The sequence below is a fragment of the Camelus bactrianus genome, chromosome 21 (assembly GCF_048773025.1).
Source record: "Camelus bactrianus isolate YW-2024 breed Bactrian camel chromosome 21, ASM4877302v1, whole genome shotgun sequence".
Lineage (NCBI taxonomy): Eukaryota > Metazoa > Chordata > Mammalia > Artiodactyla > Camelidae > Camelus > Camelus bactrianus.
Genome location: NC_133559.1, coordinates 23,162,189 through 23,176,509, shown reverse-complemented (window position 1 = coordinate 23,176,509; position 14,321 = coordinate 23,162,189). Strand labels below are relative to the sequence as shown.

Genomic DNA, 14,321 nt, shown 5'->3' with positions numbered 1-14,321 from the left:
GCAGGGTCCAGGGGCCCAATCCAGGCAGAGAAAGAAGGGGTAGGCTTGGCCTAATTGAAGCACAAAAGCAGCAGCAATGAGGGTTCCAGGGAATAATGAAGCATGAAGCAGAAGGACGGATAACAGAGACGCAATGATCCTATTACCAAGGCCAGGCTCCCAAGCTGATTACAGCAGGGACGGAATGCCAAGGCCCTGAGCTGTGCCCTGGCTGCACGCCCCTGGACTCAGGCTCAAAGGCCTCCTGATCTAGCCCCAGCTCTACCCGTAACCTACAGTGTGACCGAGAAGAAACATTTTTACACCTGAGTCCCAACATCTTCCAAGTGGAAAACACAGCCATTTCCTCCCAGAAATTCTCAGGAGATGATTAAAGTCCTAGAAGTGAATTCCAGAGAAAAGTTGCTTTCCTTCCTACCACATTCCTCCACATCCAACCAAAATCCCACGTCTACCGTGAATTCTCTATGGACAACGGAGGGTGACCCAGAAATCCTCTGTCCTTGACTAACTGATGTAGGCTCTCTCTTCTCAGTCAGCAGATCCCCCTTTTCAAGATTAGCTTTCTAAGGCTAAAGATGTCTTCTGTGTCACAGCACAGGGGTGTCACTGAAAGGGGGATCTGAAGAGGCGAGGCAGCGGTGAGGAGCCAGCCCGAGGCAGCATCATCCCTGCGTGTTACTAAAATTCATAAATCGCAAACAACATTACGAGCAATTTGGTGGTAGTTAATTGCTCTTTTTCTCTCTGGATTATTTATTTCTTTCAGCCCCTGCTTCAGGGATCATACCCTGGAGAACCGAGGTTCCATGGACACGACAAAGGTAACCAAACTCGCATACACTTGCGCCAACGTGCAGGTCTCTGCTTCCCGAGGCATTCCAACCAGCTATACACTCTTCTTTGGTTACTCATTTTTTAAACTACCCGATTCTTTTCTTTACACAAACATGATTAACAAAGCATGGCAGGTGTATTAATTATGCCCATGTGTATTTTTACGTCAAGTGTACACGAGTTGGAGACAGAACTCTAGCTGATGTCCACAATCACAGCCCGATAGTAAACGTTTTTAATGCAAAAGATAAATTCTGCCTAAGAGTTGTTGCCTTGAATACAGAATCATACAAGAGCCCAATGTGTGTGTTTATTATTCTTTCTTGACTCAGACCTTACGTTTTCATGCTTAGTTTGCTTTAAGTAAATAGGAAAATGTAGATTTTATGCAGAAAAGAAAAAAACAGAAAGAAAGAGAAGGGGAGAAAAATCTCAGATGACACCGCTCTTTACAAAAAGAGATTGTTTTTTACATAAATAATAGCCTTTGAATGGCACGATCATTTAAAAAGTTGAATCATTTTAAAATTTAGTTATATAATTTAATGCACATTAACGTTTTCCAAAAGATTGCCTTGTGTAAAGTGAAGTACACACACACTTACACATATATAACCACATTTTACTGCTGTTATTGAAACAATAACTACTGTTTTTAGATTTTTAAATAATTTTTATGACTTTCTAGGAAATCAAGCTGATACTAAATTTCACTTTAATGAATACTGTAACAATTCCAGCCGAGCCATGGAGAAGGTGGCTCTGAGGATAGCTCAGGCTTACGAAGAAGGGAAAATGGACCTGGGAGTAAAATGCGGGTACAGATCAGTCACACAGTGGATGTGGTGATCCAGATGTGGAGGGTTGAGGGGATGTTCTCTGTTAAAGGCTGCTTAGATAATCTACCTACCAAGAACTGGGGAATTTCTGTAAGACCTTGTTCTTGCAATCTTTGTTCTTCCCTCCTGCTTTTTTCCTGCATGCAAATTCCTCACATGTCCCCTGTGACCCAAGCTGTCTAGTAAGTTGAAATTACATAAATACAGTGTGTGGCTCTTCCAGGATACAAGACACACGCAGTGACATCCTCATAACCCCAAAGGTCTCTGCACACAGTCAACCAGTCCAGGCGAACGTATTTTGGTGGACATGTTTCCAGCCCTCCTAGGATCCACAACCTTGTGTGATTCGCTCAACTTGAGCATGGGTGGGACCAGTGACTTGTTTAATACGGCAAAAGTGACAATGTCGCTTCTGACGATGTTACCTAAGACAGAAATGTACTCTTGCTGAGAGACTCCCTCTCTTGCTGGCTTTGGAGAAACAAGCTGCCACGTGAGAGCTGCCCAGTGGACAGGGCTACGTACGGGGCAGGGAACTGAGGACAGCGTCTGCACAACATCCAGCAGGAGACTGAGGCCCTCAGTCTGGCAGCCTTTGGGGACCAGATGCCAACAACCATGTGAACTTGGAAATGGACCTTCCCCACCTGAGCCTCCAAATGACCAGACCTGGCTGACATCTCATTATAGCCTTACAGAGGACCCAGTTAAGCTTGGCCTAGAATGTTGAATCTCAGAAACTGTGAGAGTATAAATGTGTGTTGGTTTAAGCTGCTAAGTATGTCGTAGGATGGCTACATGGCAACAGAAAGCTAACACACACACGTAAACCAGGCTTTCAACTGCAGTTCTTCTTTCTGGCTTACCTGCACTTCTCATCTGCAAGAGACGGAAATATTTCTTCTCAGATTTTCTCTCCTCTAAGGAGTAAGATTCTTTTTGTCTTGGCTAGGACCCCATAGGACCCGGGTCAAAATTTTTCTTTTTCTATGACCCTAAATCCCCTAGCTTCTGCCCACAAAACTGCCCCAATTTAGGGAATTCATTTCCTGAACTTGCCCAAAAGTCCAAAGCATTTTTACAATTCCACTATTTTATTCCTACTCCATCAAATATCACCAGCTTACCTGAGTTACATGGAGCCCACCTCTACATTTCTTGATTTCACAGTTTCCTCAAAATAAATATGCCACCTGCATAAAATATCTAAAATATAGGTGCTCTTGAATTACTCCAGGGTCAGTTAAAAACTCTTGTTACCCCAAACCAAATATAGTTTGAGGGAGGGTGGCAGGATTTCTTGCACAGTAATAGCCATGAGTATTTCTAAAACAGTTCTTCATTCAGGCAAGGAAATCTTTCTTCACTAAAAACAAATTACTTTGATGCTAGTCTTAGTTTTGTTGACTTCCAATAAGGTGAATGTGTTCACACTGTGTCTCAGTTTCCTCAACTAAAAAATGATTCCTGGCACGTTGTAGGCATGAAATACGTATTTTTTGAATGATGACTAAGTCAGTCTCTCTATATACAGACATACATGCATACACACATACCCTCCCCAACACACACCATATAGAATAATTAGCTGCACAAATCTGTCTACATTCAATTTTTCAGAAGCCTTTCTTCTATGTGAAGTAAAATACAGCAAACTGTATACAAAGCGTATACACACACACACACACACATACACCGTTTTAGACCTAAATTGTTACATAACTCAACTCTCAGTTGTTTACAATGATAAACAGGTCATAGCAGGACTAAGTATAGTGAGTAAGAAAGAATGAGAGTAAGAACCAGAGACAGAAGAAGTAACCCAGGTTTCCACGTGGGTATTTATTTTAAAACATTAATATCCTATTCAATTTTATATTAGAATACTCGGCTTTGATAACTTATACTTGAAGGTAAACCTCAGAACCCACTACAATTTTGTTTATGAGTATCTGTTTCTTGTTTTCCATCTCAAGAAGAATGTGTATTTGTACTGAATAAGCTAAAGAAGTATTTGCACTTCGTGGCTGCTTTGGACTTAAGTTCAAAGCATTAAAAAGAGAAAAAATGCATTTCCAGTTAGGTCAATCGACTTAGAATCTATAATGAAAATTGGTCTTAGTATTAAAGTCAGGAACTTAAAGAAAATCTTCATCTGGAACATCAAAGGCAGAGAGAAAGTGGGTTTCTTCGTGGTTTTTTGAGAAGACATCTTCCACCAGTTATCAATTACTCCCTCTCAGTTTCCACTGTTCACAGCCCTGCTTTGTGACACTAGAGATGGACCAGGCAAATAGTGCTCTTTGACCAGTTAGCATGACGTCATGATTTCCCAGTAGACGTAACTGGAGAGTCACTGCAGGAGGAAGGAGTGTCTCTTCTTGATTCCTATGTGCTTTTTTCTCCTTGCTTCTACAGCACTTAACATTCAACGCAGCTTCAGTCCAGTGCTGCTCACCTCCTAACGAGTTTTAGTGACACTCTTCATGCCCCAGCAGTTCCTCCAGCACCTTAGCTGGCTTCCCAATGAATGACTCCCCGGATAGTTTCATTGGCACCCCAATGGGTGGCTTCGCATTAAGTTTCATCAGTGTCCAGCAGGTGACTCCCAGAAAGTTTCAGCAGCATCCAATGGCAGCTTTCCAGACAGTCCCCATGGCACCTCAACAGAGCCTCCTAATGAACTCTGATCAGAACCCCAGTGGGTGGTTTCCTGATTGCCAGTGTCAGCCTATGAAACCTTAGCAAACTTCTGTCACCCAGTGTGCCACTGCTCCACCCTCTCCAAAGAGACTCAAATCACACCCTGGTGATGGGGAGTGGGGGGGACCTCTTCCACATTTGCTTCTTCTTTGGAACTCTTCCTTCATTCCTTAAAGGAGTGGTAGCTTCCTTTAGCCACCGTTCTTCTACCTGTTAGGGTTCTCTTTACCCCTAAGTAGTAAATCCTCTGTTACTTGCTAATAGGTATTTATAGTAAGCCTCCCCTATTTTAATTAATGTGCCCTGACTGGACTCTGACTGGCACTAAATGGAATTGCAAATGGTTGTGGAGACAGTCACAAAGATAGGATTTGGGAATCAGTTTGGTTGTGCCTTTGGGTCTGAGCACACTGCTGAGCCACCTGTCAGTGGGAAACGGGATGCGAACAATCAGTGACATGTAGTGGGGCCACAATTAGTAAGTTATCACCTTTGGCTATTGTGCTGAAGAGCCAACTGGAAACAAGTACCCTGGGTGCCCAAATGGCTGCTGAACTTGACCATAGGTGTTCGCCCAGCACTGCCGAGCACGTCACAGCAGCCAGAGAGAAGAAAGTGCATCAAACCCCAAGAAGAGAAGCCCCTTCCCCTTGCAGTGTCTCTCCAAAACCCTCTGTTGACAAGAGTTAACACTGTGCCAGTCAGCAAAGGATAAATATTAAGAAAATCCTGTTCTAGTACTACAAACTAGGGTGATGAGGGGAGATTTAGAGATAAGAAGCAGCAAGTTGACTGATAACTGTCACATCCTGTAAAAGGAGGATGGTCAAAAAAACAAAGGTGGGCAATGGTGTGGAAACCACCAGAGGCCGTGCTCCCCCCTGCTGTTGGAATGTGCCCCAAAGTCCACAGGTGAGATTCTCAGGTAACCTCACAAGAATACTCTGAGGTGATCTCTCCCTGCTTCCCACCTAAACACTGACAACACAGAAAGATATGAAAACTCTTTTCAAATCCCAAAACCGAAATGGCTAACTGGACTCTGCGAGGATTTTCTCCTGATTTCAAAATGTATTGGAGTTGAATCGAGAAACATCACTGGAAGCCAAAGCATTCCTTTTTTTTTTTTTTTTTTTTGCTTATTTTTTTAAAATATTTTTTAAACTTTTTGTTTTGTTTATTTTGGTGGGGGGAGGTAATTAGGTTTTATTTATTTTATTTTTTAAGAGGAGGTACTGGGGATTGAACCCAGGACCTCTGCGTGCTAAGCATGCACTCTACTACTTGAGCTGTACCCTCCCCGCTTTTTGCTTGTTTTCTGGAAAAAAAAAAAAAAAAAAGCAAATAAAGAACAGAGCCATACTAAAAGAAGAGAGAGAGACGGGCCATTCCTTCTTTATTTCCAGGTCCCTGTAAAGACCAGAAAACTGGGCACTACTTTTCAGGGGTCACAGACCTGTTCTCTATCCAGTAGTCCTTGTTAGTACCCTTTCTTCACCCATTTCAAGATTTCAGGTGGGGAAGTAGAAGGGTCTTGGTGGGGTGGGGTAGGAGTGAGTAGGGAGGAGGGGGAACCATGGACAAAGGCCACTGAATCCTGGGAGATAAGTCCCAAAGGTAAAGATGCTACAGAGTCCTAGAGGAAACTAGAGCCTTCAGGACCATAAGACAAATGTTCAGAGTTAAAGCTTGGAGTAGTTTTACACAGCGAAATCCTACTGTCTTTGTAAACAGTGCAGTGAAGCAATGTGCCCAGGGCTCATTGGCAGGGAAGATAGAGAAAGGTTAAAACTAAAAGAAAGGCAAATATTTATCAAACAAATACAAACAAAAGGAAAGCAGGGATGGAAATTTTAATTCCAGACAAAGCATAATACAAAGCCAAAAGCATTTAAAGGGGCAAAAGGGTTGGCAAGAGATACGGTCCTAGTAAAGATAAAAGTCACAAGCACTCACACCTAATTATGTAACATGAAATTACCAAAACCAGAACTGTTTGAAGTACAAGGAGAAATTGAAAAAAGCACAATTGCTTGGAAGGTCACACTGCATTCTCAACCTTTCGCAGAGCAGGTAGGTAGAAAAACCAGTAGGAAGGGAAGTACAAATGCTACAAATGAGAAGTCAAAAATTTCACCCACTGTCATCAGCCCATGCCCTGGAAAAAGAGATGATGTCCTCCATTTTCAGAAGATCCAACACTGGGGCATCTGATGGATATCCCATCAGGTAGGGTCAGAGAAGTTACAACCAAGGTTTTTACAGCATTCATATGACTGAAAAAATAAAATTCTGCTGGAGGAGAAACCACATGCCCATCAGCAAATCTTGCCTATTAGTAAATTCTTCTAGACTTGGTCTTTCGAATTTCCAAAGCAGATGATATGAATCCTGATTATCTGCCAGCTAATCCATTCACTTAGGCAAATTAACCCATTAGTGCCTGGAGTATATCTTGGATGCATTCAAAAATCCCACTGCATTAATCAAAAAGATGGCTCCCACTTCCCAAGGCCATCAGTACAATCTTGGGATGGTTGAGGATCTGCCTGACACTCCAGCTCACGGGATACCGTGGCAGGATATGCAGGACCTTTCCTCCACGTGGCTAGGTCAGGAAATAGCCAGAGAGCAAGAATGAAGTAAGCTCTTACTTGGCACTGGTGACCAAAACCAGGAACACTAAACTTGGTTTTCAAGACTAAGGGGTTCATTATCAGTAGACTAAGCCCAAAGGGTCAGAAGCTGTGCTGCCATCACAGCAGAATGGGAAACAAGACGAAGAGAGCGATCAGAGCCAAAGGGTCCAGGGTAAGGATCAGGAATGTCCCTGGAGAGCCAGATGTGGGGCTACTGGCCTTCAGGCATCAGCCTGTGGGCCAGTCAGGCTGGTTTAAAGATGCAGTGTCACAAGACAGGCCACCAGTCCTTAATGGTTAAATGCATAATGGATAACACATCTTCCACTGCCAGGCATCTGTCAGCTCTGCCTTGCCCATTTCAGTATTAATGGAATTCAGGTCATAAGGGGAAAGAAGGAGGTAGCCAGGAATCGCTCTCACTATGCCCAGAATTTGAGGGTTTCGTATTATGGTCTATCTACATTTACAATTGTGATTGATACAAAGATGCAAAAAGACTTCTATTCTTTGAGAATACATAGGGACTCAGATTTTAAATCTGCTCACAGAGAAAATATATGGGATCACTTAGGTTCCCTGCGTATTACTATATTGCACTTATTTGCTGGCCGAGAAGGAAAAGCCAATTTGCACGGCTCCTGTCAGTCACATGTGGTTTGGAAATGCTTATGCATTCCAGATAGACTCTGTGTAAACTGGAGGATCATATTCTATTTCTACTGGTTTGCATGCATGCATATAAAACTTGTTTTTCCTACAGGGCCAAATGAAAGTAAGTGAAGAACTCGCCACAGTGATCATAATTAATCAACTTCTTTGTCAGAACTTCACAGCTGTGACAGTGAGGGGAGTTCTTGTCCCTCAGGTCTAGCGAGACTGTGACTTCTTTTTTGGTTTGCTTGTTCATTTCTGGTCTAAGGAGGATTTTGAGATAAAGTCTGTAACTGTGGTTTAATGGACAGTTTCTGACACCTCTTTTGTGCCAGGGCCTCTGCTCGGTACTGAGAGGAACTGAATGGAATTCCTACTGTAGGGAGCTCAGGGTTTGGTGGGAAATAGAATCAAGTAAATACATAGTTACCACCCACTGCTTTTGTAGAGTGTAGGGTTGTGTGCAATGTCCTATAGAAACAAGGAGGAAGTTTGCTAAAACTTCACAGAAGAAGGTGAATCCTGATGGTCAAAGTGTGAGTGAAAGTTGAGAAGTACTGGACAGCATTCAAGAAAGTAGGAACATTATGTGCAAAGATATGAGGCTCATCAAGAACACATGTGTCAGGGACCTAAAAGAAATTCTGCATGGCTTGAGGCCAGAGGTAAGAGCCAGGAGAGAAAATAATTGGAAAACACACGAGAAAGAGGCAATACTTCTAGTAAACAATGTTAATTTAATAGTCTACATTCTTGAATTAATATTTGAAGATGTTTGCTCAGGAAGACTTAGAAGTTGCAGATGGACTGAGCTAATGCTGCAACGCCCATCACCCAGACTCTCCCCATTCCTAGCACTTGCTGCAAGGCCTGGCACATAGTTAGTGCTCAGTTAACAAAAAATACTATTACTGTAGGTGGTAGATGGTCTCTCATAATTCGTGCCCTGATGTAGATCCCTCCCCTTGAGTATGGGCTGGACAGATTATCTCATTTCTAATGAACAGAATATGCTGGAAGTAATGCATTGTCAATTCCAACATCTTGTTATAAAAAGACTGGCTTCTTTCTTTCTTTCTTTCTTTCTTTCTTTCTTTCTTTCTTTCTTTCTTTCTTTCTTTCTTTTCTTTTCTTTCTTTCTTTCTTTTTCTTTCTTTTCTTTTTCTTTCTTTCTTTCTTTCTTTCTTTCTTTCTTTCTTTCTTTCTCTCTCTCTCTCTCTTTCTCTTTCTTTCTTTCTTTCTTTCTTTCTTTCTTTCTTTCTTTCTTTCTTTCTTTCTTTCTTTCTTTCTTTCTTTCCTTCCTTCCTTCCTTCCTCCCTTCCTTTCTTCCTTCCTTCCTCCCTTCCTTCCTTCCTTCCTCCCTTCCTTTTTCTTTCTTTCCCTTCCTTTCTTCCTTCCTTTTTCTTTCTTTCCCTTCCTTCCTTCCTTTCTTGCTTGCTTGCTTGCTTGGATTATTAGCCTCCATGTTACAAGGACACTCGTGCAGTTTACGGAGAAGGCCACTTGACAAGGAACCTAGCCATGCCTATGTGAGTGTGCCCACCACCGGCACCTCTATGAGTTTGATTGGCACCTATATGAGTTTGGACGCCAATCTCCTGAGGCTTGCCAAAAGCCACATCAATGAGCTTAGAAGTGAATTTCCAGCTCCACTTGAGCCTTGAGGCTCCTGAAACCTTGGTCAACAGCTGACGGCAACCTCTTAGAAGACTTTTAGCCAGAAGCACCAAGCTGAGTTGCATCCAAATTCCTCACCAACAGAAATCGTGATAAGCCACTAGATTTTGATATAATTTGCTATACAGAGAAAGATAACTAATATACTATACTAGTTCCCTCTACCTCTAGTCCCTAATCAAGGCTGGGTTTCTGGGATACCTAGGTTGGGCATGGTGGCATCGGAGTTCCTCCCTGGTGATGGAGCACTGTCCAGAACCCCAGATTTTGTGACTAGGATCCCAACTGCCTGACACCTCACTCCTTGAGGGAACAAACCCTGTTACCTGCAGTCCCATTGAGTCGATTAGACCACTCATAGAATGAGTCCAGCCCAACGGCAGCACAGATTATCATGTCTGGCTTGCTCCTTGCCCCATCAGCGCCAAGCCTGGGCACACCATCGCTGTGAAGTCCATACAGTTCCTCTACCGGCTGTGGCTGAGAATCCAGCAAAGCAAATCCATCCTGTCTACGTGATGACATTCGCAGATGTCCACAGAAAGCCACACGTAGCCAGTGTAGTCCCGATTTCCACAGTAAGCTTAACTGATTAGATGACATGTCTTAGAAACTAATTGTTAAACTTGCTAGATACACTGTCCAGGAGGGAACAAGTGGAAAAACATACGTTGCTTAGGGAGCATTGAGTTTTTGGCAGTTTATGTAACAGTGTTGATTTGAAGGCAGTGGTTTTATATGTAAAAAAGATTTGAAGACCTTGTAAAGATGATAAATATTTACATAAAAATTATTCTCAGCTAAGGAAAGAAGAGCAAAATATGAAACGCAAGTGAGCCTCCTACGAATCGTCCTTTGCTTGCTTCTTCTACCTTTTCAGCAGTTCTCAGACCATTTTTAGCTGCTGAACAAACACCCACTATATACACAATGGCATGTGTGAAAATGACAGCAGCATGTCACAAGAAAAAGAAAGAGGAAAGGGAAGAAAGGGGGGTTCTGTACCTCTGTCCCTGACGGTTCTGCCCCTGGTGCTCTGGGGTGCAGCTATTGGGAGCTGGAGGACTTATGTGGGAGGAGGTCCTTAGAGCCACCGCTGAGATGCCCACCAACGGGGATGAGAAATTCAGCAGCGCTGAGGCGGTGTGGTGGGAGAGGACATGCGAGGGATGGGTTACATTGATAACCAGTGGGTTATGCTGGCATGACAGTTCATAGGTTCCTGGAGAGAAACAAGGAAATGAACAGTATTTTAAGCCATTCATGTAGCACCAAGTTTACGTATCTAGTACTCATTTTCTCTTCTCATTAGCTGCGTGAGGTAGGCAAGGTCCCAAACATATCAGAGACAGACCTTACGCTGATTCCTGGGCCTATCCGACTGTCCTCTAGTGCCCGTAAAGGGGTAATTATCAGACTCACCAAGAGAATGGCTGTTTCCACTGACATCAGTCAGGTGGAGGGTCACTGTTGACCGCTGATGTCCCCCAGGTACCAGGCCATCAGATGTCAAGAAAATGAAAATTGCTGTGGCCACTCCTGGTCTATTGAAACAAACCTAGGCATAAGAACATATATGGATGAGCCATTATTCCCACTGGGCATCAAGGCACGTGCCACACTTTTTTTATACTTCTCAAGTGATGTGCCATGTATAGAGAGCTCCCTTCTCCCTTACAGATGAGATGCAGTGGGCACAGAAGGATGCCAGTGTCACCCCAAAAGTCTGAATTGGCTGGAAAGAGGATAACTTTCAGGTATGGAACTGCTCACCTTTTTCTGAGACTTTTTACTTCCACTGATTCTTTTTTTTTTTTTTTTTTTAATCTGAATCTTTCTTTAAATGACTTCAAAAGATCACTCAAAGAGAACATTGCTGGAGACAGCCAACCACCACATAGCTCCCTATCTCCAAAGTGAGAGAAGTGGACAAGATGACCACCAAGCTATCACTTCGTTCTGAACTGGCAGAGCTAATTATCCTTCCCCACCTTCCTGCCTCTCGCTCAAATTTGTATCAGAAGCCGTCACTTAGCATTTGAACGATGACATGAGGAAGAGGCTACTGCAGGCTGCTGCTTCTGAGACTAAGGTCCCCAAGCACACCTTCCCCATGGCTGGAAAAGAGGGCAACAGGGAGGCACCAGAAAATTCAGTTACTTATAAGAAATACCCCTATATGGTTAGACTAATTAACAATGAAACAGTCCTTCACAGTAAACCATGGAAGTTTCGTCCTTCGGAATCCTTTAATATAAAAGAAAACGTCTTAGAGATTGTGGTGGTGGTGGGGGACCTGGAGAGTTTATTTTCCACATTGAAATTATTTGATGTAGTAAAGTCTTCCTCTGCTGTACTTCCTGTAGCGCAGCATTACTCTTCATTTCTGTTGAGAGTTGTTGCTAACCTTCCCTGGTGCTGCATGTTTGCTGCATGATTAGAATCTGGTGCCGGACCTTACAACATTCTGCTGTGTGTATCTCTCTAGCTTTTTATCAGGCTCTGAAAGGGACAAAGCCCCAGAAGAAAAACCGCCCTCAGTGTCAGAGCAGGGTCCAACATCTAATGGTAGAGGCCTTTTCTTAAAATGGGGAGCAGGAGAGTAAAACATGTTTTCCATTTTAACGAGAATTCTTCCTCGTCCGCAGACTGACTTTCCCTGAGCCTTGGTGGTGTGTTTATAGAGTGTCCATTTGCACGGCTGGCTTAATTAGGGTGATTTTATGATTTTCAGTGGTCAGCATAGCACAACTCTGCCTTCTTTCTCGCCTCCTTTGAGGGAAAGACCAGCCACACCCTCCTTTTACAGTCTCTTTTTCCCCCCTTTTCATTTTCCCTCTTTGAAGTAATAAATATTTCTTTATAATCTAAGAAGTATCCAGACCCATAGGTTACAGCTTGCAATACGAGGCCCTTTGTCCCTGGCTGAATGAGGGCTAGACATGAAACACACCATAAGGGAACCAGGAGCCGAATGCAAAGCCCTCAACTCCAGCCCCCACTGACATCAAAGTCCCCTGGGGTCTCCCACAACCTCTTCCTTTTCATACACCACAAAAGAGACCTGAGTATTGGAAGAAAGTGCTGGGTTGTTTCCTGAGCCAGCAACAGACAGACTCCAAACAAGTACCTGGTGGCTTTACCCCAACAGGCCTCAGACTCGAAGAGTGGGGTAGCTTCCACAAGGAACAGGAGAGCTCAGTTTTCCCAGTCTCTGCTGGGTCCCAACAAAGACACCACCCACCTGAAACTAATTACTAGGCCTCACGGTGTGGATTTCTCCGTCCCGAGGGCCCGTGCCCAAAACTTCCAACTCGTTTTGCATCTCCTTGCTCTAAGGGTCTTTGAATCCCAAATCACTTTGAACCTGCAAGCCTGCTCCTGGTGGCAGTGTCTCTGTGCCTTGATTTGTGGGAAGTGGTTATGCCGGGATTTCCAGGCCATGGCTTAAGTAGGAAAACCACAGGTGAGACACAGGCAGAGGAATGCTGGGATACACAAATCAAAAAGAGACAAGGGTTTGATCAAGGTACGGGGTGCCAAGTCTTGGGCATTTCCTCTCACAGTGACACAGGAGAGGCAGCCAGACTTCATTCTCATCTAAATACCCAGTCTGCCCCACAGTAGCAACTAAACGCAAGGGAAATACAAACTCTCTCATGCAACTGTTGGAACCTCAAAAGCAGAGACTGGTTTGAATCTGCACGTACACGTATAACGAATCTGAGCCATGGTAAAGGGAATCGAGTGAGTTCACCATTCCTGAAGGAGGGCTGGCCAGGCAGAACCCTGGGTTTAATGCTTAGCTCCGTCTTTACTAGCTGGGTAAATCTGCACAGTCCATCTCTCCTCTCTGAGCCTGGATTTCCTCTTCCACACGTCTGAGAAACTGACAAACTACCTCTTCTCACGTGGTTCCCACGAAGACTAAATGAAACCGTGTGAAAGCACATAGGACAGTGCCTTTTATCGAGTACGGACTTTACGTTCAATAATTCTCATTTCTAAGAAGAAATTATTTTTCACTCTGTTCAAACTACAGGAAGACAAGAGTAAAGAATAAATTTTTAAAAATTAAAACTACAGCCATGTGTTTTGGTACATAGAGCATTGTGCTTTTCTGAAATTTATAGGCTAAAATATTTCACATGTGCTCCTTTAAAATGGCACAAGTGGACGTGAAATGGTACCCCAGGTTCTGCTTCCACAGGAACTGGCAATATTTGAAGCTCTACCTTATAAACAGGAATGATAAAAAAATACATTTTGTGTACATAACTCTCTGAATAGACTTTTCAGAAAATTCAATTCAATGTACATTTATTAAAAACCTACTTCTGCTGTACAAACGGACAAAGAAACTTCTAGAATTAGCAGCATAATTAGAACAGTACAAGTGCATTCCTCACTTGAACAAAGATGGTATTTTTAAAAGTTGCTCTTTCCACAGCCAAGTCACAGCTATTTTAATATATATAATATATTAATGTATATCATATATATAATCTTTATATATGCAATGGTCTAGGTTATTTTTACTTCACATGAAATAAGTAATGAATTTTATGTTCCTGGATGTTAAACTAGGTAGTGGCTGGGGCAGAAAATTAGGCAACATGAAGCTCGGCTCGTTCTATCCCGACACCACCTTTGCCAATACAGGTTCGACACTTTTTTCATCACCACACCAGATGCGTTATGTGAACAGCCGTCCCCTTCAGGACAAAGCATACCTGATGCATCTCCTTGGCGACGACTCAGATCTGAAATGAGCACCAGGCATGCACTGAGAGAAAAGTCCAAGGGGCTACGTCAAGGAGTCTATTAGCTTTGTCTCTAATGCTTTATTATTTAACAAGGAGATGGCATCCATGTATTTCACAGGCAATATAAAATTAATTTGAACCTGGCTTTTATGCAGAAGATATACTATAGCTAGATATCAGAAAGGAGTCAACACCTTCTAGAA

The 14,321-nt window shown here is 43.1% G+C and overlaps 1 protein-coding gene across 1 annotated transcript in view; it reads right to left on the bottom strand.

Moving 5' to 3' along the window:
- The window catches only part of PAPPA2 (pappalysin 2), a 248,965-nt gene that overhangs the window by 89,764 nt on the left and 144,880 nt on the right, over positions 1-14,321 (bottom strand). The window contains exons 13-14 of the mRNA XM_010954894.3: positions 10,775-10,910; positions 10,358-10,574 (exon numbers count right to left, since the gene is read on the bottom strand). Coding sequence (XP_010953196.1) covers positions 10,358-10,574; positions 10,775-10,910 — 353 coding nt within the window. The remainder of the gene's footprint in view (positions 1-10,357; positions 10,575-10,774; positions 10,911-14,321) is intronic.